The 15,081-nt window shown below is 33.2% G+C and overlaps 1 protein-coding gene across 1 annotated transcript in view; it reads right to left on the bottom strand.

Annotated features, from left to right (window-relative positions):
- Window positions 1-517: 517 nt before the first annotated feature.
- The window catches only part of LOC133176481 (neurogenic protein mastermind-like), a 40,574-nt gene continuing 26,010 nt past the window's right edge, over window positions 518-15,081 (bottom strand). Inside the window, exons 10-22 of the mRNA XM_061311603.1 lie at window positions 13,315-13,442; window positions 12,834-12,908; window positions 12,685-12,718; window positions 12,376-12,562; window positions 11,975-12,094; window positions 11,418-11,594; window positions 11,090-11,173; window positions 10,877-10,960; window positions 10,507-10,599; window positions 7,258-7,306; window positions 7,016-7,128; window positions 6,612-6,780; window positions 518-833 (exon numbers count right to left, since the gene is read on the bottom strand). Of these exons, the coding sequence (XP_061167587.1) occupies window positions 6,634-6,780; window positions 7,016-7,128; window positions 7,258-7,306; window positions 10,507-10,599; window positions 10,877-10,960; window positions 11,090-11,173; window positions 11,418-11,594; window positions 11,975-12,094; window positions 12,376-12,562; window positions 12,685-12,718; window positions 12,834-12,908; window positions 13,315-13,442 (1,291 nt within the window). The 3' untranslated portion in view covers window positions 518-833; window positions 6,612-6,633. The remainder of the gene's footprint in view (window positions 834-6,611; window positions 6,781-7,015; window positions 7,129-7,257; window positions 7,307-10,506; window positions 10,600-10,876; window positions 10,961-11,089; window positions 11,174-11,417; window positions 11,595-11,974; window positions 12,095-12,375; window positions 12,563-12,684; window positions 12,719-12,833; window positions 12,909-13,314; window positions 13,443-15,081) is intronic.

Below are 15,081 nucleotides of genomic sequence, written 5' to 3'. Positions count from 1 at the left end.
AATCAAAGTCTATGGAAATTTAAAATTACTAAAATGACAACTACTTTGGAAAGAAATCCAACAATTTTCGTGATGTTCCGTCAGTGATCATACGTTCGGAATCAATTGAAATCACACTCGAGTGATCTCTACAAATAACTACTCCCTCATGCGCCTGATGGTAATGTCTTACATTAACATTATAAATTCCCGAAGACTTTGAAACATCGTGTCGTACTAGTTCATTTCAAGTTGTTCGTATAAAATCTCACTAAAATGGGTTTGGAAAAAATAAAACTTAATATATGTATAATATTATAATATAATATAGTTTTATTTATTTGATATTATTCTTATGTATCCCCCCCCCCCCCAAAAAAAGGATTTAGGTCTGAAATATAAATTGTGCTTTTTTATTACGTGCATCAAGCAACTAAAACACTTTGCACTTTTTTTGTAATGTGACTCGTAATTCTTGAATGCTATTGATTTAGTTTAAATGAAAAAAGGAGTTAAGATTTATTTAAGTACATGTATAGAAAATTAATACAAGTCACAATAATCATACAAACCAAGGACACAGATTTTAAAATCCACATGATTTCTATATGTTAAGATAAAATGAATTGAGTTTGACATATATACTCTTAACACAAAACACAATAATGATGAACAAATACAATTTTAAAACTTGTCTCGTTTTCATAAAACCGGTTACAGCTCAAACACATTCCTTTTAGGCCATCTTCCTTTCACTCTGTTTTCTGCATTCTTCAGGAGACACTATATAATCGCAATAAAAAAACACTTCCGAAATCAGCAATTTTAGAAAAATCTGTATCTGTTGCACACCCCTATACAAAAATAAGAAAAACTAGATGCGATCTCGTTGCGAGCAACGAGTGGGTCTTCCGTCCGATTTTTGATAAGATGAGATAAGAATTTGACTGAGATTTTCGTTCAAATATAATGATATAAATAAATTGTTAAGACGAACAATTTTGCGTTAGTAATGTTTAACAAAATATTGATCATTAAAGGGTTATAGATTAAAGACTTTCGGCCCTTCTTGGCCCCTAATGTGAGAGGTCAGCCTCTTTTTCTTGATATCATCTTAAAGCTCTCATGATTTTGAACACTCTTTGTTCAACAACTATTCAGAAATTCTTTTTTGTTTTCGGGATATATGCAAAAGATATATTAAGGGCCGGCCCTTCAAGTCCTAAATGGGGACGTCTAGCAAAAAATGAAAGAGTGCATCACATTGTTCAGAATATTATTTTTAGCGTCTTTTCTTCAATATTGTTTATCAAAATATTCTTCCTTTTCGAGATATATACAAAGATTATGCAATCTGGCCCCTATAGACCTATTATTGCGTAACATATGATATCAACATCCATGTTATTTAAACAAAGAGTGTAAAAATGAACTATTTCGGTTCAGTAATATATTACAAAATATTGATCATTAAAAGAGTTATTGATTGTATACTTTCGGCCCCTCTCAGCACCTAATTTAAGGGGTCAGACCCTTTTCCTTGATATCACTTAAACCTCTCATGATTTTGAACACTTTTTGTTTAACAATTATTCAAACATTCTTTTTCGTTTCCGAGAAGTATGCGAAGGATATATATAGGGGCCAGCCCCTCAAATCCTTAATGGGGACGTTTAGCAAAAATCAAAAGGTTGCATATTGTTTAGAACATTATTTTGAATAACTTTTGTTCTATATTGCTTATCAAATTATTTCCCACTTTTGAGATATAAAGCGTCAAAGATTTAGCATTCTGGCCCCTTATGGCCCCTAATTATGTAACATATGATGTGAATATCATAATATATAGTTGTAAATTGTTGGGATAAACATTTTTGCTTCAGTAATGCATTACAAAATATTGATCGTGAAAGAGTTATTGTTCAAAGACTTTCGGCCCCTCTCAGCCCCTATTTTGAGGGGCCAGCCCCTTTTTCTTCATATCACTTTAAAGCTCTCATGATTTTGAACACTTTTTGTTCAACAACTAGTCAGAAATTCTTTTTCGTTTCTGAGATATTTGCAAAAGAATATTTAGGGGCTGGCCCTTCAACTCCTTAAAGGGGACGTTAAGCAAAAAATGAAAGGTTGCATATTATTTAGAACATTATTTTGAACATCTTTTGTTCAATATTGCTTATCAAAATATTTCCCACTTTTTGAGATATAAAGCGTCAAAGATTTAGCATTCTGGCCCCTTATAGCCCCTAATTATATAACATATGATGTGAATATCATAATATATAGTTGTAAATTGTTGAAATAAACATTTTTGCTTCAGTAATGCATTACAAAATATTGATCGTTAAAGAGTTATTGTTCAAAGACTTTTGACCCCTCTCAGCCCCTATTTTGAGGGGCCAGCCCCTTTTTCTTCATATCACTTTAAAGCTCTCATGATTTTGAACACTTTTTGTTCAACAACTAGTCAGAAATTCTTTTTCGTTTCTGAGATACTTGCAAAAGAAGTATTTAGGGGCCAGCCCTTCAACTCCTTAAGGGGGACGTTAAGCAAAAAATGAGAGGTTGCATATTGTTAAGAACATTATTTTGAACATCTTTTGTTCAATATTGCTTATCAAATTATTTCCCACTTTTCAGATATAAAGCGTCAAAGATTTAGCATTCTGGCCCCTTATGGCCCCTAATTATGTAATATATGATATGAATATCATAATATATAGTTGTAAATTGTTGAGATAAACATTTTTGCTTCAGTAATGTATACCAAAATATTGATCGTTAAAGAGTTATTGATTAAAGAGTTTTGGCCCCTCTCGGCCCCTAATATGATAAGTCAGCCCTTTTTTCTTGATATCATATTAAAGATCTTGTCATTCTGCACAAATATTGTTCAATATGTTTTAACAAAATAATTATACTTTAAAAGATATGATATAAAATGTCTCAAAAATTCACTCATAATTCGTGTCCTAAATTTCGACCCCTACCGAGCTTCCATACTAGGCACTTCCGGAAAATATCTAAACCCAGGTGCAAAATGGCAACACGTCCTCTATCATCACTGAAAATTTCAGCGCTCTATCTTAAGCCGTTTTTGAGTTCCATCGCAGACAAGGAGGTCCTCTAAATTTTGATAAAAGGGCGATAACTTCCGACCGGAAGTTATTTTCTAGAAACGGAATTGCCGGAATTAACTTCAGATAGAAAGGTGTCAATCCTGAAAATTTGAAGCAAATCGATCGAACCATCTTCGAGAAATCTTCTGCACAAAATTTGTAAAGAAAAAAAAAAGGAAGAATAATAATAAGAAAAGTGAAAAAGAAACAATAGAATAATAGAAGGGTCTTCCGCTGAAGACGGAAGACCCTAAAAAGTATGAAAACGTAAGAAAAACTGTGTTTCGGAAAATTTTCAATCATTTATTATTTTTACAAATTACCAGTAATGACTTAGTTTTATTTTGAATTTTCTTATATTTTTCATGGGAAAATCCCTCATTTATTTACTTTTAGCATTTTAATTAATCTTGTTTAAAACTTATACATGTATCACGTATTACAGGTAGCTTTTATTTTGACGTTTCATTTTTATAAAAGATTTTTTTCTCGTCTTTGAGTGACTCACGCTATCCCTATCATTATTTATGTGGCGCCTATCTACTATACAATGGTTGGTTCCAATTATAAACATAAAAGAATAAGGTGTAGTTAATTTGTCAATCAATTAAAATAAAACAAACACCAATTTCTACTTATTAGCCGTGGACGGCAGTCTGGAGAGATTTATTACGGATGAAGTAGACATGCTGTTTCTTGTTCCTCAACTAGGAACATTACAAATGACTGTAGCTTATCGTTATAATACAAACACTATTTCCAAAATGCCTTAATGATCCACTTCTTTGGGAAGAATGATTTCTTTAAACGAAAAGCACACTTCCGTGATTTATTGAGACGATCTCCAGTCAACGATTATCACAGGATAGAGGCTTCATCACTTCTATAGCGCGGAATTACACGATTAAGGAAGCCGGCGTCTCGAAGTGTATAAGCCAGCCCAGTGATTTATTAATTGGTCGTTCTAGACGACGCAGATGTGGCGGACAATTGAGATTAAAGCGCTCTCTGTATCAACGTTTATACCGCAATATAAACACGGGAATTGCCGAAATGATCCAGAGCGTCAAAGAGTCATAGTGTGAAATTATTTTGTAAGTGCAGGGCAATAAAAATGTATATTACCCTTTAGGGGAAGTGGGGGAATGAGGGGCGATATCTCACAGACACTTTACAGACTCTTATTGCAACATGCAGCCCAAACTTCGGAGTCAAGATTTAATCATGATAAGTACATGCAATGAATCTAATTTGGGAAAATATAAACACTACAATTGAATCTTAAAAGAATGACTAAACAAAGATTGGGAGTATATTCTGTTTCAGTCATTCTTCGTCAATAAACAAACCAACTAATTGCATTCCTGTATTGATGGAAAATTGAAAACGGAAGTCAATAAATTTGCATCGCGACAAAACATGTCGAATGAGACTACTTTAAGATGATTATATTTAATTAAATTGGTGATGAAGATCGATTCCATTTTCTAGCTATCTAAGTAAGATGATATGCGGATCTGTACGGTATACGTCAGAGTGCGCACCTGCCTTTCTGGCGTTAACTAAGCCAGATTTATGGAATAGAACGGCGATGGTAAAATAATTACTTCTTGTAATAGAAATATACTTATCTAAGTTTATACACTCGTAAATCACCTGTGAATGGCACAAATCAACAAAAAAGCACAGAGTGTAGAAAGACGGTTTCATTACTGTCCCATTTGCCGCTAATTTAAGCAAATGAGAAAGTGAGCGATGTTACGTGAGAAGTTTATGCCTGTGAGAAGATTATGTGCCCACTGGATCAGAGATATCAAATTGCGGGTGGTCTGGGGGAATAAACATTTTGTAAATCCTTGGCTGCTGAGAAACTCGAAGAAAGGCGTGTCTTCAATGACATCTGATACCCATTGATGATGCATGGCGACTACACGATGTGATGGAGACACATTGAATCTTATCTTCCTAACAAACTATTAGATTGAAATATTGATCATACATCCAGGAAGTATATTCTTTCTTATCTCCTATTAAAAATGTTACTTGGCAGTTAAACCCCTTACACGAATTCAATTCGGTGCAACGCAACAAAAGGTACCACTCAAAATTATCAATGTATATAAACGATGAACAATTTGTTACGCAACGCATTCAACCGATCCGTCAACGAGAATCCATTAATTATCTTTATATATACCTCTGCTCCTCTCGTTTCTGTACATGATCGTCGGTAGTAGACAGATTATAGACTTCTTAAGAGGCGAGTCAGGCTAATAAATCGGCCGATATAACTATCACTTAGTCCGTATCAGTCTTCATCTCTAAACTTCTGTCGACGAGATTCCCGCGTAAATGGTGAACAGCACGCACGCGCTTTTGATATTGAAGACAATATTTATAAATGTTTACCCCGGGACTTCTCTTTAAGCCTGAGCGAATGTTATCTAATAAAGAGGCATAAACACGGTCTTTTGGATATGATAAGGTATGATGTGATTTAATGACGACGTGATGATAGTGATATGGATATACAATAAGCTTTCATGAAGAAAGCTGTTTAAACACTCTCAATCAAATATTACATCTGTTTCACGGTTTTCATTCACAAACAAAACTCTCTTACATCCCTACCACAACTTTGCACGTCATATTCTGGGTAGGCATGACTTCTCACATATTCACACTTTGTTTGCTTCATGCACTTATAAATTGTAATACACAATAACAGTAAAGTTCTATTTTCTAATAAGATATCTAATACCAAGATCTTATCTTAAATTGGTTAAGGGATACAAGTTTGCATTAAGATGCAAAAGTAGGAAGGGGAAGTATTCAAAAATGCTACAAAATATTCTTATAAGCTTAAATTAACTTTTTTTTTAACAAAAACTTTTTTATTTTATTGTTATAACTAACATTGCCCACGCTTGAAGTCTCCTCTTACAAATAATTGATATAAAATATTGTTATTTGTCGATTCAAACACCAAGACTTGCCCACGGTCAGACAGGTATTGCACATTTCTGTTTCAATACATCACGAGTTCGTCGTTTGCATTGCATTCCTGCACAGTTTTGCAGACTAAAACTACGAAAAATAAATCAAAAAATTAACCGAAAAACACGTTGTCCACGCTTGAAGTCTCCTCTTACAATAATTGATATAAAATATTGTTATTTGTCGATTCAAACACCAAGACTCGCCCACGGTCAGACAGGTATTGCACATTTCTGTTTCAATACATCACGAGTTCGTCGTTTGCATTGCATTCCTGCACAGTTTTGCAGACTAAAACTACGAAAAATAAATCAAAAAATTAACCGAAAAAACACGTTTTACGCGTTCTTTATTCATTGTTTTAAAATAAGGCTATTAATATAAATATTTTTCCCATTTGCTTTTCACTGGCATTTGCGTTACATCAACAACTCACCTGTTGAAAATGCAACACAGGTGACTGTTCAGTATACAAAAATAACACAATACTTGAGAAGCAGTATAAATTAAGGGTACCTTTTCAATAGATTTTATTAATCTAAATATATTTGGTTCTATTGAGTTGCCTATCGGCAAACGTATCATCTGTAATTCTCTCCCAGTCTCTCTGGGTCTGGCCGACCACGAAGCCGATTTCACGGCGACGGAGCTGTTCTTTCCTTTCCTCCACATCTGCCCAGCGCACCTGTTCAGTAATGTAAAACACAGTTAAATTATCTCATTAATGGCGGCAATTCTCACCTGTGTTAGTCTTAATAGTTGTGAGAAACAATGCTGTGGCAAGATTATTGTCTCAATGGTTTTTACAGAGCTTTCACTGCCTTTTTCTGCACTACTCTGCGCATTTGTGAAAAGTTAAAAGAGTTAACCTAATTCTGTATTTTACTATGCATGATGAAGTGATAATTTTCTTTCCTCACCCTTTTTTGTCCAGGAGCCAGAGGCTTAGAGTAATACTCTCCTAAGAATTCATCAATAGACACAGGGGTTGGTGGTCTTCTTTTCTTCTTTTGTACAATACCATCCAATTTGTCTGTAAAATGGGAAATATTTTTCACAGGAAATATAACAACTCTTCACATTCTTGGGGGGGGGGGGGGGGGTTGAAGAAGGCAAATTTTAGTCACATTTAGTAACTTTAAGTTTATCCCTCATTTCCTACCTAGTTCTTCTTCTGTACCAACTTCCCATTTGCTTTTCTTAATATGAACCTACAACACACAAACACATGATCACCATTTGGTCAAAGAGAGATAACTCTTTCATACAGACATAAAACTGCTTTCTGCATCTGTAAGAAAATTCTTAAAGCTGGAAAAAGGAAAATAAACGTGACATTGCTTTTTTTCAGCAAATCTAGTGACAGAGGAAACAATAAATGGAGTCAGAGAGTGGATTAAATTAATGTTGTTACAGCTTCATACTCTACCTTCCTTAAGGTTCCCAATTCTTCAACCTTGTAGAGATATCAGTAAGCTTGCTGTGATTCATGCAAGGCTTATGTATTTAACTTTTTAAATTTACCTCCACTTCATAATTTTCATCAAAGGATTTTTACTGAAATGGTCTTTCTTCATTAAGAGAGATGAGCATTTTACCTTTACTTTTTTCTTAAAATTGAATGGTTTTAGTCTGTTGTGTAACAAAACTGAAACTTAAATAATAAATGATGTTAAAATAATTTATTTAAAATGGGTCTCTTTTTACACTGATGAAATTTCAGTGTAGTATATGAGACAATATACCGGGATAATCTGGTGACATACCGGTACATGTAATTGATGAATAAGTGATTTCAATGTTTCTATGTAACACACTTTGACTAAAAAAAAAAGTAATATATTTTTGAGGTATTTCTGAAATGGTGCAATAGGGATTGTGCCAAAATATGGATCTCAGTTGACATTGGGTAACTAATAGTATTTCTTACTTATAAATGAATATCATATTGTTGAAAGTAAATAAAAGCTAAATGGGCAATGGCACTGAAACAACTTAGCAGCAAAACTGCCAACAACCAATTTGAAATCCAGTTCTTTGTAATAAACAGTATACATCTAAACCACCCAAAATACTTCTTCTACCCACCCCAATTCCTCCTTTACACTCTTATCATGCTATTTCATCTCAATATACAGTTTTAAAACTGATATCAAAATAAATATACATATTTTAAAACTGATTTCCATTGGCACTCACTCCAGATCCAAGTCCCACCCTGTAACTTACATCTCTAATTATCATTCAAGAAATATTCCCTCCCTTTCTGAAATTTGGAATAACTATTATTTTATATAAATACAATAGTTTTGAATTATATATACACACTTACATACAAAATCATGAGCAATGCATGTACAATGCATACTTTTCCTTCAAAATGTTTACTTAATTATAAATTACTGCATGGCCAGCTAAGAAAATGTTGTGATACATTTGGTAAGAAAAAGATTCAAATTTAAAGCCTTATTTTCCTCATACCCTTCCTGTTCTTTAACTGTATTCTGTACAAACAGAAGTAACTATATTACGAGAATTTCATACAGTTTTTTTTTTTTTTAAAAATACTAGTATTTTCCATTTGTACTTCCCAATGTAACAAACACAAACACAGAAAAATATTGATCAGTTACATTTTTCTATGTCCTTATACATGTATTTTTGATTTCTAAATACATGTAATTAGTGATGATTGAAACTGAAAAACATCATTTTTTATGTCTTTTCATTCATATCCATTACTGTAGATTCCTAAATATATGCGAGGAATAAATTATCGCATAATAACGCGAGAAGCACCACTCGCAAAATAAAATTACTCGCTTTTATTTTTATGGTGCTTTAATATATGTAAAATCTCTAGATAAATCACCAATTCGCAAATTATTTTTCTCGCGATTTGATGCCCTTTAGCCATTTCGTGATATTAAGTACTCGCGTAAAATAAGGAATCTACAGTAATCTCCAGAAAAGGAGCAAACCCACCCACAACACCCATGTTAATAAGATATATAACTTTATCAACTACACTCGGGATTACATAAAATGCTCACATGCATTTTATTTTGTCCAGAGTGCTGCAAAAAAATTTATTTTCTTCAAGTAACAATTCACTGACTTCTAATCATAACACTTCATAAAGTTTATTTCAAAAGTTTCTTTAGAAAATAATTTTTACCATAAAAAGTCAATGTTTTAAGGGTGCTTAAGGGCCCTCTTTACACTAAAGGAAAATATTTTTTGGACATTGGAAAAATTAAATTGTATATAGGTGTAAATATTGAGTTTTTCTATGTAATTTTCAACATAGGGCATGTGACATTTACCCTCAGGAAAAATGTTCAAAGACAATAGCATACTGATGAAGAAATCACTTCTTTTAAATGGGGAAAATACATATAAAGTATTCAATGGATTTATCTTGGCCCTTCAAGATGTTAAGATTGCTTGAATTGATCACAAATTGAGCAATTCACAGTAGATTTCATTTAATTCTACTTTCAATCAAACGGCAGATTACAGTAATTGCACAAAAATACCACAGAATCAGAACTCTTTAGTGTGCAATTTTCAGTAACATAAATGGCTTTTGTCAGTAATTTTTCACTTTTCATCAAAAATCTTGTTAGCAATACATAGGTTTAATGTTGCTTTATACATATGATAACAAGAATTTATAAATGACTTTTTGATTAATATCTTCTTCTTGTCAACATGTATCATAAATAATACATGTAAATAACCTTAAATAATCTGAGTATGCAGTATCATAAGGAGTTTGTGTGAACCCTTTCAAATGCTAAGGCATTTATATGACAGAAAAAAAATTCAGAGTATAACCTGGAAGCATAGTTTCCAGAGGTAAACCTGTAAACAAACTGTCCACAGGGTACATTTTGGGCAATCAGTGGTCTTCAACATGTGTATTAAAAGAAAACTTATAATACACTACAGAGAATACAAAAACGATAATGGGTACCTCTGCCATTTAAAGAAAATAGTTGGCAGTATTTAAGATCCTTGACAGTTTGCACAATTTAGTCTTTGACAAAGACAAAGGCAGTATTAAGTTCTACAGTTTAAGAATTCTGTTGTTGTATGTATTTTAAAACACAAACAACATAGGTGGAACCTTAAAAAAATATCTATGGCTGTGTTCTACCATAAGTAAAAGGAGGGATTTTGGGGTAGACCAAAAGCACAAAATCAAATCTTTACCCACTTTTCCACTTACAAAATATCAAAAGTGGAAAAGTTTGAATATATTTTTTATAAACTTATTCAACTAAAGTGACCAAAAAAAAAATCTGTTGGACTCACCAAAGCTGACCCTTTGTCCAAAGACAACCTGAAACAGAATCTTCATCACAACATTCAATAACGGTGGATACAGAATTACAACAATACTTACCCCGCCTATTTTGATCTCTTCCTCATCATCGCTGTCCGTTTTACGGCGTTTTTCTGATGGTTTGGTATCATCATCCTCATCCTCCATTTCCACCTACAGAATAAATGAATATATTTCCATCTACAGTTAAAATGAATACATTTCCACCTACAGATAAAATGAATACATTTCCACCTACAGATAAAATGAAAACATTCACACAAACTAACCACTGCCTTACCCCTTTCAAAAATAAATCAGCATTTTTACTTTTTTCATTTTCTTACACTTCTCTTTCTGAAAATTGCACATTCTTTTTTTCAAACATTTTAGGAAGAATCACTAAATCTACCATTCGTTTTTCTTTATTTCATAATAACTCCTCCGTTACCTCTGTTATGGAGTCCTCCTGTAGCACGGTCCGGACGTCCAGACGTAAATAATGCCTAGGGGTTTCTTCCCACTGTTTTTGTATCTGTTAAAAACAATAGGAGATGGTAAGGTGTTGTGATCAGCATAATATAAAACTGTTAAGAACAGTGGAAATAATAAACTTTATGTAAAAATTCTCAACTTTACAACAGAATTGATGACATTTGCATACCTTTTCAATCTCTTTGAGTGACCTATTATGTGTGTTACGCTTTGAGCATGCTGTCAAGTCAGCCTCAATTTCAGCAATGTACACCTGTCAATAGTAGATTAATACAATGAGGTAGCCATAGACAGCAACAGTAGAGGGTACTCCTCCACAAGCAATAAAAAGATTGTGCCTATTTTTCTGTACCTGAAATCCTTTAGATTTAGCGTAAGTACCTGAAATCCTTTAGATTTAGCATAACTACCTGGAATCCTTTTGATTTAGCATAACTACCTGGAATCCTTTAGATTTAGCATAACTACCTGGAATCCTTTAGATTTAGCATAACTACCTGGAATCCTTTAGATTTAGCATAACTCCAGAACTCCTCGAAGTGCTTGACTTTCTGGTTGACAGAGTCCACTATAATGAATGGGAAGAATCCGTCGTCTATCGTCTTTTTAAAGCTTTTGAACATGTTCTGTCTGTAAGTTTCCTCTAGCTCAGGTTCATACTCATATTCAAGCACCTGTTAGGAAAAAAAAGTATCTCGGTAGTATTAAAACACAAAAGAAAAAAAAAAATTTTAATTATTATTATTTTTATGACATTAAAATGATAGTCTGAAAACCTTATTTCTATCTTAATGCAAAATTTTTTAATACTCTTAATAATCTGGGAATGCATTTCAAATAAACCTAAGAAATTGTGTTTAATAAACATGTAATTTCAATACTTGACTCTTTTTGATATACATTTACATATAAATATTTATATTCTCTTGACCATTAGTGTACAAAGCTTACTTATAACTTTTTCTGACACACATACTGACCTTATCAGAAACCTTACTAAAACACCCCCACCTTTATACAACTCATATACAACAGCATAGTTACTAAATCTCACCTTTTTCTTGACTTTTTTGCCAGTCTCTGGATCTTTTTCTGTTTTTTCCACCTCTGTCATGAAGTAATCATCCAGACATAACATCCTAGGGGCCCCACCTCCATGCTGCACCTCCTTATCCTGTCAACACACCGACAGAACGAAATGAGTGAAATAGACACAGATGCTTGAGAATCCACACAAGGCAAAGAAAGGTAATTAAAATATACATGCTAAAAGATAACAGTTTCATAGTGTAACAATATTACAATATTTTCGAGCAAAACAACTGGTACTGACAAATAAATTTCTTTTCTCCCAAAATTGAAAAATAATTTTTTTTGTAAACTATTGTTTATAACATCTTTGATTAAACAGTTCTTTTTGAAAACAATTTTAATTAACTTTACAAAAATCAATACCTTTATGAGTTTTCCCACATAGGTTTTTCCTGAGCCTGGTAGACCTCTCAAAATGACCACGATCTGAGGTGGTCGCGTCTTACGTCCAGGCTGAGCCAAGAGATCCTCCACCTTCACCACCTCAATTCTTGGCTCGTGAACATTTCTATCTCGACTCGGACTTCCATATGATCCATAGTCTCTGAATCTGAAATAAATTTTGTAAACACTCTATCACTCCTTTAAAATTATTTTTTAATTTGTTCATTTTTTAATTTTACTTTTTAAAAAATATATATTTTAAAGTGAATTTTCAAATGGGGTGCTGACCTGTCTCTGTCCCTATCTATTGCAGAAGAAGGTCCTGTAAAACAATCAAGAAATCAGAATATGATTATGTAAAAGAGGAATAAAATTATGAAGTTTTCCTTTACTTGTGTACTACAAATACTAACTAGAAATTTAACAGTATGACTTACTCTCTTTTTCCTCCACAGTCCTACCATGACCGTAATCTATGACAGTTTGTGGGGCAACATAGGGGGTCTCTGGCTCTGAAAAATGTGAAAAGTTCATTAGTTTTAATCAGGAATCCAATCAATACTGAAGATATATCTATATTATACATGAAAATTCGTATAATGTATATCATGTGTTTTCTTCTCTTTTTTTGCAAAATACTTTTAAAGTTAAATTTCTTTTTTTTTAAGGACAGGGATATGGTTATTTTGTGTTTTATCACTTTCCAATAAAATAGACATTTGAAAAATCATTGAATTCAAAAATCATTTAATGAAGGCATTACTTTTAACTTTGATATCTCAGTTCAGCCTCATCAGAACAATTGATTCACTTTGACATAACTCAAGTATGTGACATTATTAAAGTTCATAGGTGCAAATGTACATGTACTGATTTTATGCCTTAAGCCTGAGTTCCAGCTATGAACTAATGACATACCCCTGGAGAGGAAATCCCCTGATGATTTGTGAGCATGATCAATGACCTCGGGTTTCTGGTATGGTCGATCCTCTGTAGGGGGTGGGGGTCTGTAGGTATCATAGTAATCTCGTCCATAATCCGGTCGACTGACCAAAAAAAAGATAACACATTCAGTAAGCAAGAAACTGGAAATGTAAAATTTGTGTACTTGGTCTGTCCTGCTTTTTAAGAAGTTAAGAATAACTGTTCTTCTGATAACACTACATGTAGATATGTTCAAACAAACAAGGGACCCATTGATATCCATTTTAATCCTTATTAGATATCTAACTAGAACTGTCCAAAGGGGACAAATACCCCCCGCTGGGTTTTTCAGAGAAGGTACCAAATCACTAATGTTTTCTAGATGTGAGAGGTGTTCACAATTTGCTTAAACATTTAGAGTGAAAATTTAATTACTCATTATATTTTTTTAATGAATGAAACTAAGGTGCAGCCTAATAAAACATCAATACTAGTCACATGTTAGTAATTACAGTGTTTTTTATTACATTGAAAAAAATAGTTTGCAACTATATGTCATCTTTGTGAGACATGACACTCGGCAAATTGATTGTTGAAAAAAAATATCATATTAATTAATTATACAAAATTAAATTGATCTTAATACCTTTATATCAAACTCATTTTAAAAATAAAAGGCTTTTTCCAGTAACTATGTGTTTTGACAGACATAAATAACAATTAAGAGACTTAGACAACAGAGATCTTTATTTCTTTCTGCCCAATTCCCAGGAGATATAGAAAAGACCTGCTTGATCAGAGATGCCCTAACAGCTTCCCACACTGAACTCATTAATTAATCTTTAACTGGATGCATGTCCACTCATTACTCCCAAGGGACAAATGGATTTACACTATCTACTGTGTAATGTAAAAACTGTTTTTAATACTTTGTGTTTTTTTTTTAAGTTCTAATGAGTAGTTTTAAGCTGTAGTTCACATTTTTGTACAGATGTTCTAGATTCTATGTCTCAAACCTTAGACATGAACCCAAAATGACTAAGTCAATAAAAATTAAAAAAAAAAAAACACCTGTAAAATGCAGAAAATTATCAAATAATGTTGAAAATACCAGGTGAACATCTTCATATGGTAAATAATAAGTGTACAAATTTTCATACAAATCTATGCAATAGTCTCTGGGAACAGATCCGGACAAAACCACATAATAAAAATGAAAAAAAACACCTGTAAAATGCAAAAAAAATTATCCAATCATGATGAAAATACCAGGTGCACACCTTCATATGGCAAAGAATAAGTGTACAAATTTTCAGAAAAATCCTTGCAACAGTTTCCAAGAAATGGTCCGGACAAAATCTCGTCTACAGACAGACGGACAGACAGACGGACAAGCTGATTCCAATATACCCCCCCTAAACTTCGTTTGCGGGGGGTATAATTATTGTATGGTAAAGTTCCCTTTGGAGCCAAAAATATGTTCCTGGAAAAGAAAATCAACTGTAGTACAGTTATCAATGGAATGGATCAGGTCATTCAGGTAGGGGTGGGAGTCTATATGTTAGCTGCATGGAAGGTAGTATGGTTACCTATGGTATGGATCAGGTGGTGGTGGGGGCCTTTATCATACCTGTATGAATCATAGTACAGTCGCCTATGGTATGGATCAGATGGGGGTAGAGGTCTGTACAAGACCCCTATGGATTGTAGTATGGTTTCCTCTGGTATGGATCAGTTGGGGTGGGGTTTTATAAGGTACCT

Source organism: Saccostrea echinata, unplaced genomic scaffold (genome assembly GCF_033153115.1).
Source record: "Saccostrea echinata isolate AGI-Se365-2 ecotype Australia unplaced genomic scaffold, CSIRO_AGI_Sech_v1 ptg000002l, whole genome shotgun sequence".
NCBI classification, from domain to species: domain Eukaryota; kingdom Metazoa; phylum Mollusca; class Bivalvia; order Ostreida; family Ostreidae; genus Saccostrea; species Saccostrea echinata.
Note: the sequence above shows the minus strand (reverse complement) of the source record. Positions and strands in the feature narration are given on the sequence as shown.